Source organism: Octopus sinensis, linkage group LG25 (genome assembly GCF_006345805.1).
Source record: "Octopus sinensis linkage group LG25, ASM634580v1, whole genome shotgun sequence".
NCBI lineage: Eukaryota > Metazoa > Mollusca > Cephalopoda > Octopoda > Octopodidae > Octopus > Octopus sinensis.
This window is the reverse complement of record NC_043021.1, coordinates 25,793,759-25,809,276: the sequence shown is the minus strand read 5'-3', so window position 1 is coordinate 25,809,276 and position 15,518 is coordinate 25,793,759. Positions and strand designations below refer to the sequence as shown.

At 35.1% G+C, this 15,518-nt stretch overlaps 2 protein-coding genes across 6 annotated transcripts in view; one reads left to right on the top strand and one right to left on the bottom strand.

The window, feature by feature from the left end:
* The window catches only part of LOC115224200 (probable serine/threonine-protein kinase nek3), a 143,232-nt gene that overhangs the window by 68,689 nt on the left and 59,025 nt on the right, over nucleotides 1–15,518 (bottom strand). The window lies entirely within an intron of this gene.
* On the top strand, nucleotides 7,456–12,528 carry LOC118767891. 2 transcript variants are annotated; one of them, XR_005003800.1, is made up of 3 exons: nucleotides 7,456–8,367; nucleotides 9,300–9,469; nucleotides 12,337–12,528. XR_005003800.1 is itself a non-coding variant. In XM_036513267.1 (3 exons), exons 1-2 carry the CDS (start codon nucleotides 7,578–7,580, stop codon nucleotides 9,317–9,319), a joined length of 810 nt encoding a protein of 269 aa, XP_036369160.1. In that variant the 5' UTR covers nucleotides 7,458–7,577; the 3' UTR covers nucleotides 9,320–9,339; nucleotides 12,337–12,528. The 2 variants fall into 2 exon arrangements, 1 of the variants encoding a protein (XP_036369160.1); XM_036513267.1 differs by having other exon boundaries at nucleotides 7,458–8,367; nucleotides 9,300–9,339.

Genomic DNA, 15,518 nt, shown 5'->3' with positions numbered 1-15,518 from the left:
ACGGATGGTGCTTTTACATGTCACCGGCACGGGGCCAGGCGATGCTGGCAACGGACACGAACAGTTGGTGCTTTTACGTGCCACCGACACGGGTCCAGACAGAGCTGGCAACCGGCCACGAACGGACAGTGCTTTTACGTGTCACCGGCACGGGGCCCAGCCGAGGCTGGCAACGGACGCGAACGGATGGTGCTTTTACGTGCCACCGACACGGTTGCCAGACAGAGCTGGCAAACGGCCACGAGCGGGCAAAAAATTTATGTGGTTAAATTTTTAAAATTGAATTTATAATATTTCAAATAAGTTAAAAGGTGGTATTAGTGTGTGGAGAGATGCACAAACTTACTGCAAATGTGGAAGACAAATAAGAACAAGAAGCAAAGAAAAAATGATCTTTTGGACAGTGCTGGGTTGAACTAAATTAGATTTTAGTTAAAAATGTTGAGTGTGAGAAGTTAAATGAAATCGAAGAAGATAAACTGAAACAAATTATTTATATCTAAAATTAAAGGATAGTTGTAAAGAACTGAAAGGTTTAGAAGCTTGAATTAGAAAATAAAATAACTCAGCAAATGGTTGTCCACTGTTGGACAAATAACTGAAGATTTTGGAACAATGTATCACCAACTCATTGATGCTGCCATGCTGACTTTATGTTGATCAGGAACTTTGTTGGTCTTAACTCTTATTTCTCATAGCTGTGTGGATTGGAGCACCATGAAATGAAAAATTTTGCCTTAAGACATAACCTGCCTCCTGGACTGGGAATGAAACCTGTGGCCTGATAATTGAAGAATCCAGTTACCTAACCATTTGGGTATGCATTTCTCAAAAGTCTGAATATTAAGCATTCAGGGTAAGGAATTGCATGTTAGCACTAAATGAAATACTGAAGGTTAATAACAGCTGTAGCTCATAGCATTAATTAAGTAATAAAGACTAGCATTTCATTAACATATTTTTGTATATGACAAGATGGAAATGCTTGTTTGCAAAGTTTAGTGTAAGTAAGAAGTAAAAAAAAAGGAAATATTCATGGGTTACAAAGTAAATGGTGACTCTAAAAATATTACATATTCTATGTATAACCATTCACTTAAGCATTCATAATTTATGAAAATTATTACCATTATGCAGTTACCAGAATAGAACAGAATCAACTAGATTCTGTAAAGTTGAGAACATAGTTTTTCATACAAGAGGATTGCCATAGCACAAGTCACTGAAAGTCTTACATTAGATCTACATTGCTCAAGGGAAAGGTAGAGAACAGAGGTACTCACAAAAACAGGTGTTTATAGCATATAAAAATGAGAAATTTGAAGAAAAAAAGAATAAGTTATGTATTGATCCCATTTAGAAAAAACGTTTCAGGCTTATAAGAGAAGGGGAAAGAAGATTGAATAATGTTCATGCCTTACTCAATGTTGATAATGATGGAAGTGAAGTGGAAAGTGTTTAATTGGTAATCATGACATTTTGATATTGATTTTTGTAACATAAGGTCATAGATTCCTTGGAGGTGGAGGAGATAAGACTATGTGCGTTACATAACTGCTTTGCTGAATCAAACACTTGGTATATTGATATATTGAGATGCACAAGGTGAGAGGTATTTGGTGGGAAAGAGAGAAATGAAATGATGTGATCTGATGCTTATGGCTTCCCTAAGAGAATTAATAATCTTGGTGTGGTATGGCAGGTGACAAAATCAGTAGGAGGTAAACCTATCTGATGAAACAATTAGTGATTGATATTTCCTCCCTGTTGTTGTGCTGTAGAGTCATGGTGAAGGTACATAATCTCACACAGTTCATATAACTGGAAATACTCATCAGGTGGCGATTTAGTTCACATCTGTAGGTAGTGAAAGCATTTTAAAATTAATGGGTGTTTCATCTGGAGCTTGGAGAAAACAGGGTAATGAGAGGAAGTTGTTTTATCCCTGGACATTCTGAGATCTAACTAGTCTGGAATCAATTTTTAATTTCATACTGGACATGTGCTAGAGTCAATTCAATTGATTATGTATCATCCCTGAAAAATCTGCTGCCACCCCGGCCCCCATTTTATCATTTATTTTTCCATGTTTGCAAGAGTCAGAGGGAATTTGTTGAGGCAGATTTTCTATGACTGAATGCCTTTTCTGTCTTCAACCCTCATCTCTTTCCAAGCAAGGTAATATTTTCCTCCCATGGCCAGGCTGGATACAAAGAACATCACTTGTACAACGATGGTGCTTGTTTACAATCACCACACATGGTCAAGGCAAGGGTGCAAATGCATGCATGTGCACAACAACAACAACAACAGCCACCGCCGACGCCACCACCACCACCATGACAGGAGGCTTCTTTTAGTTTCCATCTTTCAAATCCATTCACAAAGATTTTTGTCATCCCAGGGCTATAGTAGAAGACACCTGCCCAAGGTGCTGCACAGTAGAACTGAACCCCAAACCACATGGTTGGGAAGCAAACTTAACCACACAGCTACGGCTGTGCCTATGAATGTATGGCTTTATTCAATAAATCATTGACTGATTTGTGTGACCCCTTTAAGCTCAGACATCCATTGAGATTATTTTTCATGCATACATGAAGTTTTTTTAACAATATCAATATAATGGTCTGACTGCAGTTTTGAAGCTGAAACAATCTAAAGATATATAAAAAATAAATCTTGATTTATTATTTTCTGTTTTACCCTTCAGTTTTCCTTCATTTTGGAACAAGAAACAGATGGTAAGTAAGCAATAAATAGTAGGGTTTATATTGAAGTGGGTGTGAGGGACAATATAATTCCTTCCTGGTAGTAATTAGCTAATTACACACACCGTTACTGTTCTCAGAGAAACAACAACAACAACAGCTGCCGTCACTGCCACTGCCACCACCGCCACCACTTCTGCTGTTACCATTACCACCATCACCACCACCATCAGACATACAAGGAAATGTCTCAGTCATCACTCTTCCTACTAGAAATAGAAGACTATTCCCTCTCGTAACACACTCTAAGGTCTTGAAAGAGGATAAGACATGTTGAATAATGTTAACCTCATCACATTATAGATGAAATGAAATGATTGGGCAACAATGGAATACTTTTAACCCTAGGCCTACTGGGCAAGGACTGACCTGATGCTAGCCAACAACAACAATAATAACAATGCAATATAAATTATATAAATAGAAATGAAACATCATCAAATATGTAAAATAGATTTAACAGAATTACCATTACAAAGAAAGAATCACAAAGAAATAATTCCTTTATACATCTTAGTTAATAGCTATCTTAATACTTGAATGGATGCCAACCATTTAGAGTTAATGGAATCAATACCAGTATATGACAGATATTATTTTATTGAACACCATAGACTATAGATATTATCTTACTAAGCATCAATATATGAGAGAGACTATTTTATAGGTTCAGATGTGGTTGTGTGGTAAGAATTCTACTTCCAAACCACATGGTTGTGGGTTCAGTCCCACTGTACAGCATCTTAGGCAAGAGTCTTCTACATAGGCATGGGCTGACCACAATTTGTGGATTTGGTAGATGGAACCTGAAGGAATCCTATCATGTGCGTGTGTGTGTGTGTGTGTGTGGCTTGTCTTTGTCGTGCACCATTGCTTGACAACTGGTGTTGGTTTGTTTATGCCTCTGTAACTTAGCAGTCTAATGAAAAGGGGCCAATAGAATAAGTACCAGGCTTCAAAAAAAAAAGTTCTGAGGTCAATTTGTTAGACTAAACTGTTCAAGGTGGTGCCCCAGCATGGTTGCAGTCTGAAGACTGAAACAAGCAAAAGATAAAAGATCAATAGATGGTAGATACTATTCTAGGGAACACCAAGAGACGACTGGTATTATTTTATTGAACATTAACAGACCAGAAATACTCTTTCAACATCGATACGCTACACATGCTACTTTAATGAACATCAATAGATTACAGATACTATATTATTGAACACTACAAATACTATCATACTGAACATCAATAGGCAATATATTCTATTGAACATCTATAGATCACAGATACTATTTTATTGAACACCAATAGGATATGGGTACTATTTTATTGAACAACAATAGATCACAAATATTATTTGAACATCAATAGATCACAGATATATTTTACTGAACAGCAATAGTTTATAATGCTCAATTTTATTAAATATCAATAAATCATAGATACTATTTTATTGAACATCAATAAACTACAAATATTACTTTATCAAATGTCAATAGACTGTAGATAATATTGTATGGAATGCAAACAACAGATACTATTTTCCTTAATCAATATTGGCAGACATCCACCGGCTTCTTTTCTCCATCACTAATGTTGATGACACATTAGTGGTTCATGTACTCATTTATTTAATGCAAGATGTCATGATTTCTACAGTTCATTACCTTTATCTGTGTATCAGATATTATATGTTGATCATATTATTCACAGATAAACCTGAACACTGCCCTATCACAGATATGAAGGTACATATGGGATAGTAATTACTAAAAATTTTAAATAATATGAAGGTATATGACTGGTGGGAGACATGATATGAAAGAAATTCCCAATGTGAATGAGAGAAACTTTGTAAAAATCACTCTCAAGCTTTATAGCAGTCATGAGCAAACTGAGGCCCATGGGGTGCATGTGACCTGCAGGATTTTCTGAATGGCACACTTAAAAAATTACGTTGAATATTTTTAGTAGTGTAGCTCATCTGATGACAAGCCAAGTCTCATGCAGCCTGCTTCTCAAAAAAGGTTGCCCATATCAGCTTCATTGAAAAACCCAAGAGCTAACAGAAGTAAATATCCAGTGAAAGAGTTATGTGATACGTTAGGGTTGTGATTTACTTGACAACTTCCATAAAAACATGTCCAGTTACTGCTGATGATGGAGATTTTCTAATATGGTGTTCTAAAACACTGTAAATTAAAAGCACCAGTTCCAAGCAGTAAACAACAACGGGCCAAGTAAACAGACTCATACCATTTATCTCGTGTATAATTGTAAATATCAAGAGATAACTTATTCTTGTATGCTTACCACTCATCACTGTATCAGCATATTCTATTTACTTGGATATCTGTGTTTAATTTAGTAGGAACCTAGCACTATTTTCTTTTTTTTTTCAAAATCCAGTGGATAGGCACAGGCAAGACTGGAAAGACTGTATGATCAAGAAATCCACTTTATCTTTAGTCCCACTGTGCTACACCTGCAGCAAGTGTCCCTGCGATAATCCTGAGCTGACCAATGCCTTGTGACTAACTTTGGCAGACAGACAGTGTGGAAGCTGGTCCATTATATGTGTGGGTGAATAAAATTTTTACAAGATAAACATGTACTCTAAAAGTATTCTGCCTGTTTTATGTTCAAACGGGCCAGATCTGGTCTCTCACACCAACCCTACAATATTGTTTTAAAAATTAACAGCTACCTCATCAAAATCTCATAGCTACAAGATAATGCATGATTAGTTCAAAACAATGTGGATAAAAAAGGATTAATTTTGGCAGAATAATGCAAACACTGAAACATAAGTGAAACTTAAGTAGACGTAGAAAAAAATTATCAATGCATACATATTTACAAAGATACATCATCATCATCATCATTTAATGTTTCCTTTTCCAAGGCGGCATGGGTTGGATGCACACTTACAGTCATACATACAAATATATACAAATACACATATACCAACACAAATATGCATAAACCTATATATACATATGTATGTGTGTGTATGTGTGTGTGTGTGTATACATACAAGGTGTTGTGAATGAACTGTCATATAAATTATGCAAAAATGAAAATAATACTTTCATCTCATTTTAACAGATATATTTACCAAAATTACATAAAAATATCTTGAAATATTAAAGAGTAAATCTATTCAATAAAATCACCATTGGCTTCAATCACGGCCTCCTTAAGTTGGTGAATGCTGCCATAATCCTTGCCTTCAGTTCATCGTTGGTGTTACAAGGAGTTTTGTTGGGCTCTTGCTCAACTGCACCTCACACATAATAATCAAGGGGGTTGCAGTCTGGGGAGTTAGGTGGCCAGATGTTAGGGGTGATGTAGTTGCAGAAATTGTCTGACAGCCATGACTGGGTTCTCCTGCTTGTGTGGCATGGTATATCTGTTGCTAGATATAGGGTCTTCCAGCAGCCACTCTTTGACCCAGGGCAGCACTACCTCCTCCAGGCATTTGATGTAGGCCCCCATGTTGAGTCTGAGGCCATGTGGAGAGATGAATGGAGGCATAATGTCACCATCACTAGTGATCACTTTAAACATCATGATTTGACTGGATGTCTGATTTTTATCACTGTCAGTACATATTTTGGGGACTTAGATTGACACCCAACACTCTGAGATGTTCATATTGCAGCTTCCAACATGAATGCCAAGCAGTACAGTATGTTGTTTCCAAATTTCTGGCAGAGTGAATTGTGTCATGGTGCTGTTTTTCTCACAGACGGTGCTCAACTGACCCTACTATACTGTGTAGTTGACAAAATGAAAAGCAAACAATACACATGCGTGAAATTAAAAATATAAAATGGGGACAATTTACCCATCGCACCCTGTATGTAAGTATGTATGTATGTATGTATGTATGTATGTATGTATGTATGTATGTATGTATGTATGTATGTATCTATGTATGCATGTATGCATGTATGTATGTATCTATGTCTTATATACATACATACATACATACATACATACATACATACATACATACATACATACATACATACATACATATATATATACACTAGACACACAGATACATACATTCATGTGTGAATAATTTGTGTGAATATTCCACACTTCTCACCAATTGGTGACACTGACATACCTTGCTGATATTACAGCCAGTCCCTGTGCTTTTGAAAAACCTCTGCAATAAAAATAACCCCTTTCTTGAGAAAACAGAAAGCCCTGTTGACAAGAAGAGCATCTTAGCTATAATATGTTACCTCATAATAATTACTCCTCTAACCCATGATAGCATGGAAAAATGCACCTTAAACTAATAAACAAATACATTGTGCATTTATTGTTACCAATGCACTATTCTCTTTTAGAAGTTCTATTGGATTGCCGCCTTAGCTAATGCATGTGTGATTACTGCCAATATCATGATCTGAGATAATGGAAGAATAATACTAATAAAGGAGTTGATGAATATGAAGAAGATACAAATGAATAGCCGAAGTGAAAATAAAATTTGTCAACAACAAGGTGACTGGTGCTGTAGGAATATTTTTATTATTTGTAAAGCGGACAAATGCAGAGAACTATTTTATAAAGTAGAATAAATGGCAACTAATGTGATGATTCTCTGCATTGTGGAAATGATAAAAAGAATTTTTCAAAACTTACATTATGACATCATAAATAAAATCTGGCTTCGTTTAAAGTGGCGTTCATATCTATTGCTTAATGCAAACAAATTCAAATTTTGGGATTACCAAGTAGAATTTTTCTTCTACAATATTCATTATTGTGTTTTTTTCTATTTGATAGCAATATGGACGACATATATGAATCTGAGATATCACTTGATGTCATGTATCAGAATGGAACAAAAACTGATGAAATAAATGAAGAAAGAAAGGGGATTTATTATCAACAGAATAGGCCATTAGACAGAGAAATACAACCAGATCAGACAGTTACATATATTTGTACTCAACAGTTCAGAAATATATCGGAATGTGATGAACTAAAGGAAGAAATAATTACCAGAAATAAATTCTCCCAACAAAATCCTTCTGATAGCAGAAGTCTTGCCCCCAAAGAAGAAATAAGTTATAACATAGCATTCGCAAAACCCGGAGAGTTTGTGTTAAATGAAAGGAAGCTGATATCAACAGGTGAAGGGAAAAGTGGGGTCACGAAGAAAAGATATTTTTATCAACAAAGTGAACCAAGAAGTAGACTTTTGAGTGCACAGGAGGAGATTATGCTACACCTCCCACTTGCACAACCTTTAAGCCTTGAAATTGGACCAGTGTTAGATGAGCCTTTTGCCCGTCGGAGGCCAGATCAAAAGGAATTAATAAACTGCAATATTCCAAGGGTACCTTGTATACTTATAGAAAACATGGCAGTAGAATACATTGGTCATTTTGAACTGACCTCACCAAAGGATAATCAACTGGAAGAATATCGACCAGTCATTTTATTAAGTAGCAAAAAAAACGGCACTACCTTTGACAAGCTTGCAAATATAGCCCCTTCTAAACCATCAGAGAAGAAATCCAAGCCAGTTTCAAAACTGGCTAAACTGGCTAAACTCTACAGATGCTGTGCTAAAGGTAGGTATTCATGTTAAAGCTATATAATCTTGTGATAGTTATATAAGATGGAAGATTTTGGGAAGTGCTTGACAAAATGTTTTGTGATTATTTAGTTAAATCTGTTTAAATATTTCAGTTCAAATTTCATCTGCATTGATTTTACCTGTCATCTTTCTGGGATTAATAAAACAAATATATGTGGTCTCGTTTATCACTGATTCATTCATCACTGATTCTAGATGACACAGTATATTTGATTGTGAACCATGTTACACTATCACAGATTGATGTGTAATAACATGAGTTGGCTGTAAAAATGTTCTCCAGAGACCACCCACAATCCTCAGCTACCCAGAATGCACTGTTACTTGTGCTTACATGACTGTACTGTGAGGTTGCGTATTATTTGACTTTGGAATTTTTGTCTATTTGACAATTAAAAATTACCTCCCTCACTAACACCACCACCCTCATCACCACCATCTCCACCATCAACTTCATCATCATAATCATCCCACTCCCAATCACCATCACCATCACCACCAGCCACAGCCAATGAAGGAGATTCTATATAGTTGCTTGACATGCTCAAAATAGTAACCAAATCTCCATCGGAAAATTTGTCCCTGCCTCTATACTAGGATCATGTTTCAGGAGCAACATCTTTAAGCAGTGAGCTCTACATTAGCAATGAGGTGGCCATAAGATGGTCAAATGGTCAAATACCATGGGTCCTCTTAAGAAGAGCTGACTGGAGTTATCCCAAGTACTGTAGTAATAACAATATCAATCTTACTACCACCACCAACATCAACACTATTACCCAAAGGTGTTACACTTTCAAATGCTGGTTATATCGATTTAGGGTTCTGCAACTAAGTTCTTGGTGAGCATTGACCAATGATTTTTAAAAAGTTTTATTTGTTTTAATTTTTATTTATTTTTGGCAGATAAGAAGACTGCAGCATGACAACAAATGACCAGAATGAGGTCAGTAGATCTTTAATAGATGTAGAAAGGATAAGAGATAATGGTAGTATTTCACTGATGAAATGACTTTCCAAATTCTTTTTTTTTTTTCTGATTTGCTTTGAACAAATTCCTAATCATCCATTATCAGGTACTATATTTCCAATAATAAATACTGTGTGCCCCAGCATGGCCATACCTTTTGGACTGGAATACATAAACAAATAAAGCAAAGTCCAGGTGTGTAGAGGCATGGCTGTCTTTTAAAGGAAAGTAACTTATAACCATTGACTTTGGGTTTGATCTCAGTATGCCATATTGGACAAATGTCCCCTATTATATTTTCAAATGACTAAAAAACCCTGTAACTGAAATTTGGCAGTTGGAAGCCGTATGAAAATCTATTGGAAGCACCAATCCTGTTCTTAGAAAGTAGAGTTAATCTGTTGCCTTTGTAACTTTAGTGAAGGCTGGTCTGTTATAAGCATCCAGACTAGGACAGAAGTTTGAGGATAAATTTACTCCTTCTTCTTCCCATTGGTCATAGGGGCTTTGATAAAAGGGTCATCAATTTCAGCATCCAGCTATGGCTAAGTTATTGGAAAAAAAAAACATTTGAAATGAACTCACAAACTTATATTACATAACATCAGAACAATGTTGGGTAGCAGCAGTTCACACCACATATGTCTCATTAGAGTTTAACCTACTTGGGATATTCTTTTATTCTTTTAATGCATTTCAGCCCAAAGGCTGTGGCCATGCTGGAGCACCATCAGTGAAATATGGAATGCTTCATGAATTTGTGTCATCCTTGTGTGTGTGTGTGTGTGTGTGTGTGTGTATTAACCAAATAAATATCTCACAACTTGATAAGGTTTACAAAGAAACTGGAATCATAGAACACTGAAAAAAAAATCTAATTGAAGAGGAAACACCAAAGTTATGAACTGCAGAAGAAATATTTCGATATGAAAGTAGAAATCCTGTGACATCATGCGTTGAAATTGCTGAGAGAACCAGAGTAGAACTCACAGAAAACAAATTTTGTGTTTCAGTAAACGAGTAATTGGTGATATTCCTAATACTAAGTTTGGTTAAATATGGATTCCATGACTGAAAAGGAATTTAAATATGGTAGTTACTTTCAAAATGAAACAACACAAATTACTTTAGGCAACCCCAAATACTTTTATCAGTGTGGAAATATATATTCTGAGACAAATGTGAACTAATAGTTATGAAAGATTTTCCCTAGTTGCAAACGTTAGCTTTAAATCTAACCTAAATTGATACAAAATTGCTCTTGCTTGGGTTTACAGCCCAGTGGGTAGAAATGTCCTGTGAAACCATGATCCAAAGCACTGGTCCTCAGCCTTTTTTGCATCACAGACTAGTTTTATGTGAGACAATTTCTCTAGGGACTTGCAGCAGGGGTGCGGGGATCACATGCATAACAAAACACAATAATATATAATTTAATTATTATATATGTAATACATATAAAATGCAAAAACTTCCTGCAGACTATGATAACCAATAAAATAAAGATAAAATTTAAAGCTTCTTCTTTCTCGTTGGCTCAGTATGAAGTGATCCATGGCCCAGAACTGCTGGTTGAGAATCACCGGTTTAAAGGATGAGCTTAGAAGTTTGTGTAAAACAATGGTGTGAGAGTTTAATCTTAATTTGAACACCTTTTCATATATACAGAAAATTACAGCACTAAACAAAAGACAAATAAATATAAAAAATAAAAAATAGGGACTAAGTTATACAAATGGCAGCACTTATAAGACAAAAAGTATAAAGTTAGCAAAGTAAAAATCATTCTGTAAGGACCAGTAATAATCTGTTAAAAATTTAGACATAGGGAGTCTGATAGACTAATTCAATTATTACACTTGAATGAAACTGTATTTAATATTATCAGTTACTCTTACATAATCAGAGTGTGTGTCCAAGATGCCCTTCCAATAGCCTATTAACACTAATTAGTAGGATTCATAATGCTTCTAAACTACTGAAGATGACTGGCTGTTCTACTGCTCTACCCCAATCAGAGTATAAATGGCCACTGATCTGAAGGTATCATCCACACTGCTGAACACATCGAGGACCACCAAATTATAAATATTATTATCCTTTATGTTTTTTAATTTTTCACTAAGCATTTCGTTGTTGTCCAGTTGGAATGGGATAGCTAAATATTGAGCTACATCCCACAAACTTATGTACATAGTATTTTTCTTAATGGTTCTTGCTGTGCCAAGCAAACAAATTTTCTGTAGTTATGAAATTCACCTCAATACCCAATATCTTCAACCAACCTTCAAATATTTTTGCCATTGTTTCTAGTCTCTTGTTGGTATAATATCAACTTTGTTATAGTAATTCCAAATTCTCTGTATTTCCTGTCAAAATGAGATAAATCACAGAGACTACAGATATGAAAGATAACATGGCTGTATGTAGAACATGTGGTGAAGGAGAACAAATGGTTGCTCACAAGTCTCTGAATGTAAGATGCTTTCTCAAAAGGTTTACATAACTGGAGACATGAGAGACAGGGACAAAATATGAGGGAAAAGAGCCAGAACAGAATAGGTTTCTTGCTTTAGTCATATAGCCATGTGACTACTTACATTTTAGAAGTGAGTGTGTGGGTGGTAGAGCTGGAAAGTGATAATGACTGTGGTGATGCGGTGTTATAGTGGATGTCAGAGAGGTATGAGATGGGTAGGAATGGGAGGGGTAGAGGTTCTTGGAGTTCAGTTATTCCACATTTGCATTGATGGAGTAGTTTTCCAAATTGGCATATGGATGGAGCAGTTGATTTACAGCTGGACGCTCTTTCTCTTATTAATAGCTAAATCATAAAAAGTGGAGCCTACTTGACCTACAAGCAGACTGAGGCAAAGGCCATAAATAATAATTTGAAATCAATGCATTCCCATAAACTTATTATAAATTTTTGCTTCCTTTCATAAATAAATTAATTTTGGTTTCAATTTTCAGATACTACATAATATAGGAACCAAAACCTACCGAAAGGGACAATCCCATTAAATCCCAAAATATTTACTACAGTAGATGTCTTTCTTCAATTATTGCAAATTTCAGAAAGAGAAGTGCCAATACGAAAACAAAAAGAAGTCTATAGTGTTGAATTATTTCGGGTGTTTATATTTTCAGCAATTATAAAAAAAATAAGTATCAAGAACAATTATCAAATAAACACCAAAGAGAAAGTGTTAAAATTATAAAGAAAATCTATATTTAATTATTATTTTATAAAATTGAAGATGGCAAGCTGGCAGAACCATTAGCCTGCCTGACAAAACACTTGGCACCATTTTGTCTGTCTTTGCTTTCTGAGCTCAAATTCTGCCATGGTTGACTTTGCCTTTCATCCTTTCTGGGTCGATAGATTAAGGACCAGTCAAGTACTGTGGTTGATGTAATCAACTTACCCACTCTTCTCCAAATTACTGGCCCTGTGACAAATTGTGAAACCATTATTTTATAAAATTACTTATTTCTTTTTTGTTAACAACCCTAAAGGATAATGTTAATGTTCAAGTACTAACCCAAACCACCAGGCTCCTCTACTGAGCACACACAGCTACATAGTTTCAGGTTCAGTCTCACTATGTGGCATCTAGGGCAAGTGTCTTCTACAATAATCTCAGGTCAATCAAAGATTTGTGAGTGGATTTGGTAGATGGAAACTAGAAGAAGCCCATCATATGGATGTATGTATGTATGCATGGCAATGTGGAAATACCTGGGTTGGTGTCCGGGCATGCAGTTGGCCCATTGGGAGTGGAAGGCTCCTCTATTGTTATCACATCTCTTTAGGAGAGAGAAACTCAGGGAGGAAACCTGCAACACTGACAATATTCGATGATGGAAACTAATTCGAATGTTTTTGTAATGTGTAATTCAAATGGAAAACAAAGTAAATACACAAATCCTCCTGATTTATCAATTATATTATAACTAATTAATCTAGCCCTAATTATATCTAATTCCTCTATCCCCTTTTTTGTTTTAGTTTTTAAGTTCCTGTATCATCCGTTCATATTTCATTCACCTGTTTCTTTTCCCTTCTTGAAATATCTGCTCCAGTTTTTACTTACTCTCCAATTAATAATGATATTATAGTTCTGCAAATACTATTGCAATGCAGTATGTGTTTTACATGCTTATACAAGATCGCTATTACTTAAGAAGGTTGCCAGTTTGAAGTCAAGGAGCTTGGCTATTCAGTTAAATAAAGCTTCTGGACATAAAGAATTGTATTTGACAACAGATTTACTTGGATAAACTCAGTACAAAACCACAATTACACTGTCAGTTGATAACAACAAACTTCCACTTGATGACCCAGATATCATAGAAACTTGAATGTGATACTCCCTAGCTTTAACAAGAAAGAAAGAAAGAAAATACTTTTGAATACTAACAAAAAAAAAACACATAAAGGAGTTGTCTTTATCGAAACCATGCACAACAGCCATCTGAAACGTTTCTATTATGGTGAGGCCCTGGAAATTGAAGAAATGAATTTTAGCAGCCCAAGATCAGTGTTGTTATTAGAGTTGAATCTGAGTGAATAGATTAAAAGTTATTTTCAGAAATTATGTGAGTCAGCTCCTGAGTCAGTTGTAAATTTGAAATAATTAGAACTAAGGCAGGGAGTGTAGGAGATGATATGAGTCAAATGGGGCTCATAAGTGGCATGTAATTATCTGAACATTATATAAGCCTGTCAGTATATCTTCAATCACTATTTTGGGTGACCACTCCTAAGTCTCAACAACTGGTTATTACTGTTTGCTAATGGAGTTGTACAACTACCTCTTGCTATGAAATTGTAAATCACAGAGATATTGATACATTGAATGATGTGTGAAAACAAGTTCTTTGTGAATTGAAATTTACTGTAAAGAGAAAAAAAAGATGGTAACAATTTTTAGGACTCTTTCAAGAAGCTGAGAATTTTTTAAAATTGTACTCTTTTCACAACTTAAAGGTGATGAAATATTATCACATCATATACTTGATACACCAGTAAATCGTCTGATAATTATTTCGAAGATGAAAATATTAAGTTCTATTCTCTCCATTTGTTAAAAATCACAGATGTTTTTTTTTTTGTTTTTTTTTTGGGCTGAGTGATAAATTCTTCCAACTGGTTATGATTGAAAAGATACGACTGAATGGTTGGGTTGTTAAAAGGTTTGCTTCTCAACTGCTTGGTTTGGAGTTCAGTCCTGTTGCATGGCACCTTGGACAGGTGTCTTCTATTATAACACCAGGCAGATCAAAGCCTTGAGTGAATTTGGTCAGCAGAAAGGGAAAGAAACCCATCGTGTGTGTGTGTGTGTGTGATTGTATATATACATATATATACACACATATCTGTGTGTGTGTGTGTGTGTGTGTGTGTGTGTGGATAGATGGATGGATAGATAGATCTTTGTATGTATATATTATGAGTGTGAGTGTGATTTTTTGTGTGTTTATGTCTCCTTGTCTTGACACCATGTGTTAGTTGTAAAGTAAATGACTGTCACTTTCATACAAGCAATGGAAACATACGTAGCCCTGAGGAAATATTACTTTACTTAGAAATAAGTGAGGGTGGGCAACAGGAAGAGCATCCCACTGTAGAACATTTGCCTCAATAAACTCTGTCTCATCCATGTAAGCATGGAAAGTGGACATTAAAACAGTGATGATAATAAAGCTTTAAGATTAAAACTACATGAGTAGTTGAATGAACTTTTGCACTCATTCTACAGCTGCTTGTTTTAACAATCTCAAAATGGTTAAGAACCAAAACTAGTAGGGAATTTAGATCAAATTATAAGGCTTTTTAGTTTTTTTTTAATTCATATTTTCATAAACATGTGTTTTTGAGAAACTTGTGGTAAATTAGAAGTTAATAAAAGTAGAAAACCTGGAATTTTTCATTGAATCAAATGTGAATTTTAAGTTTTATTGAATTTTAGTTCAAATTAAAATTTTAGTTAACATTTTAAAAGTGTTTCTGATTCATCCTCTGCCTTATTAGTTTTGAAACATGAAACTGAAGCAAAATTAAAAAAAAAAAACCTGAACAAAGAGTTTGGATTTTTCCTATTTGGGTAAAACAAATTACGATTTTTTTCTAACATGGAACAAAAATTTGA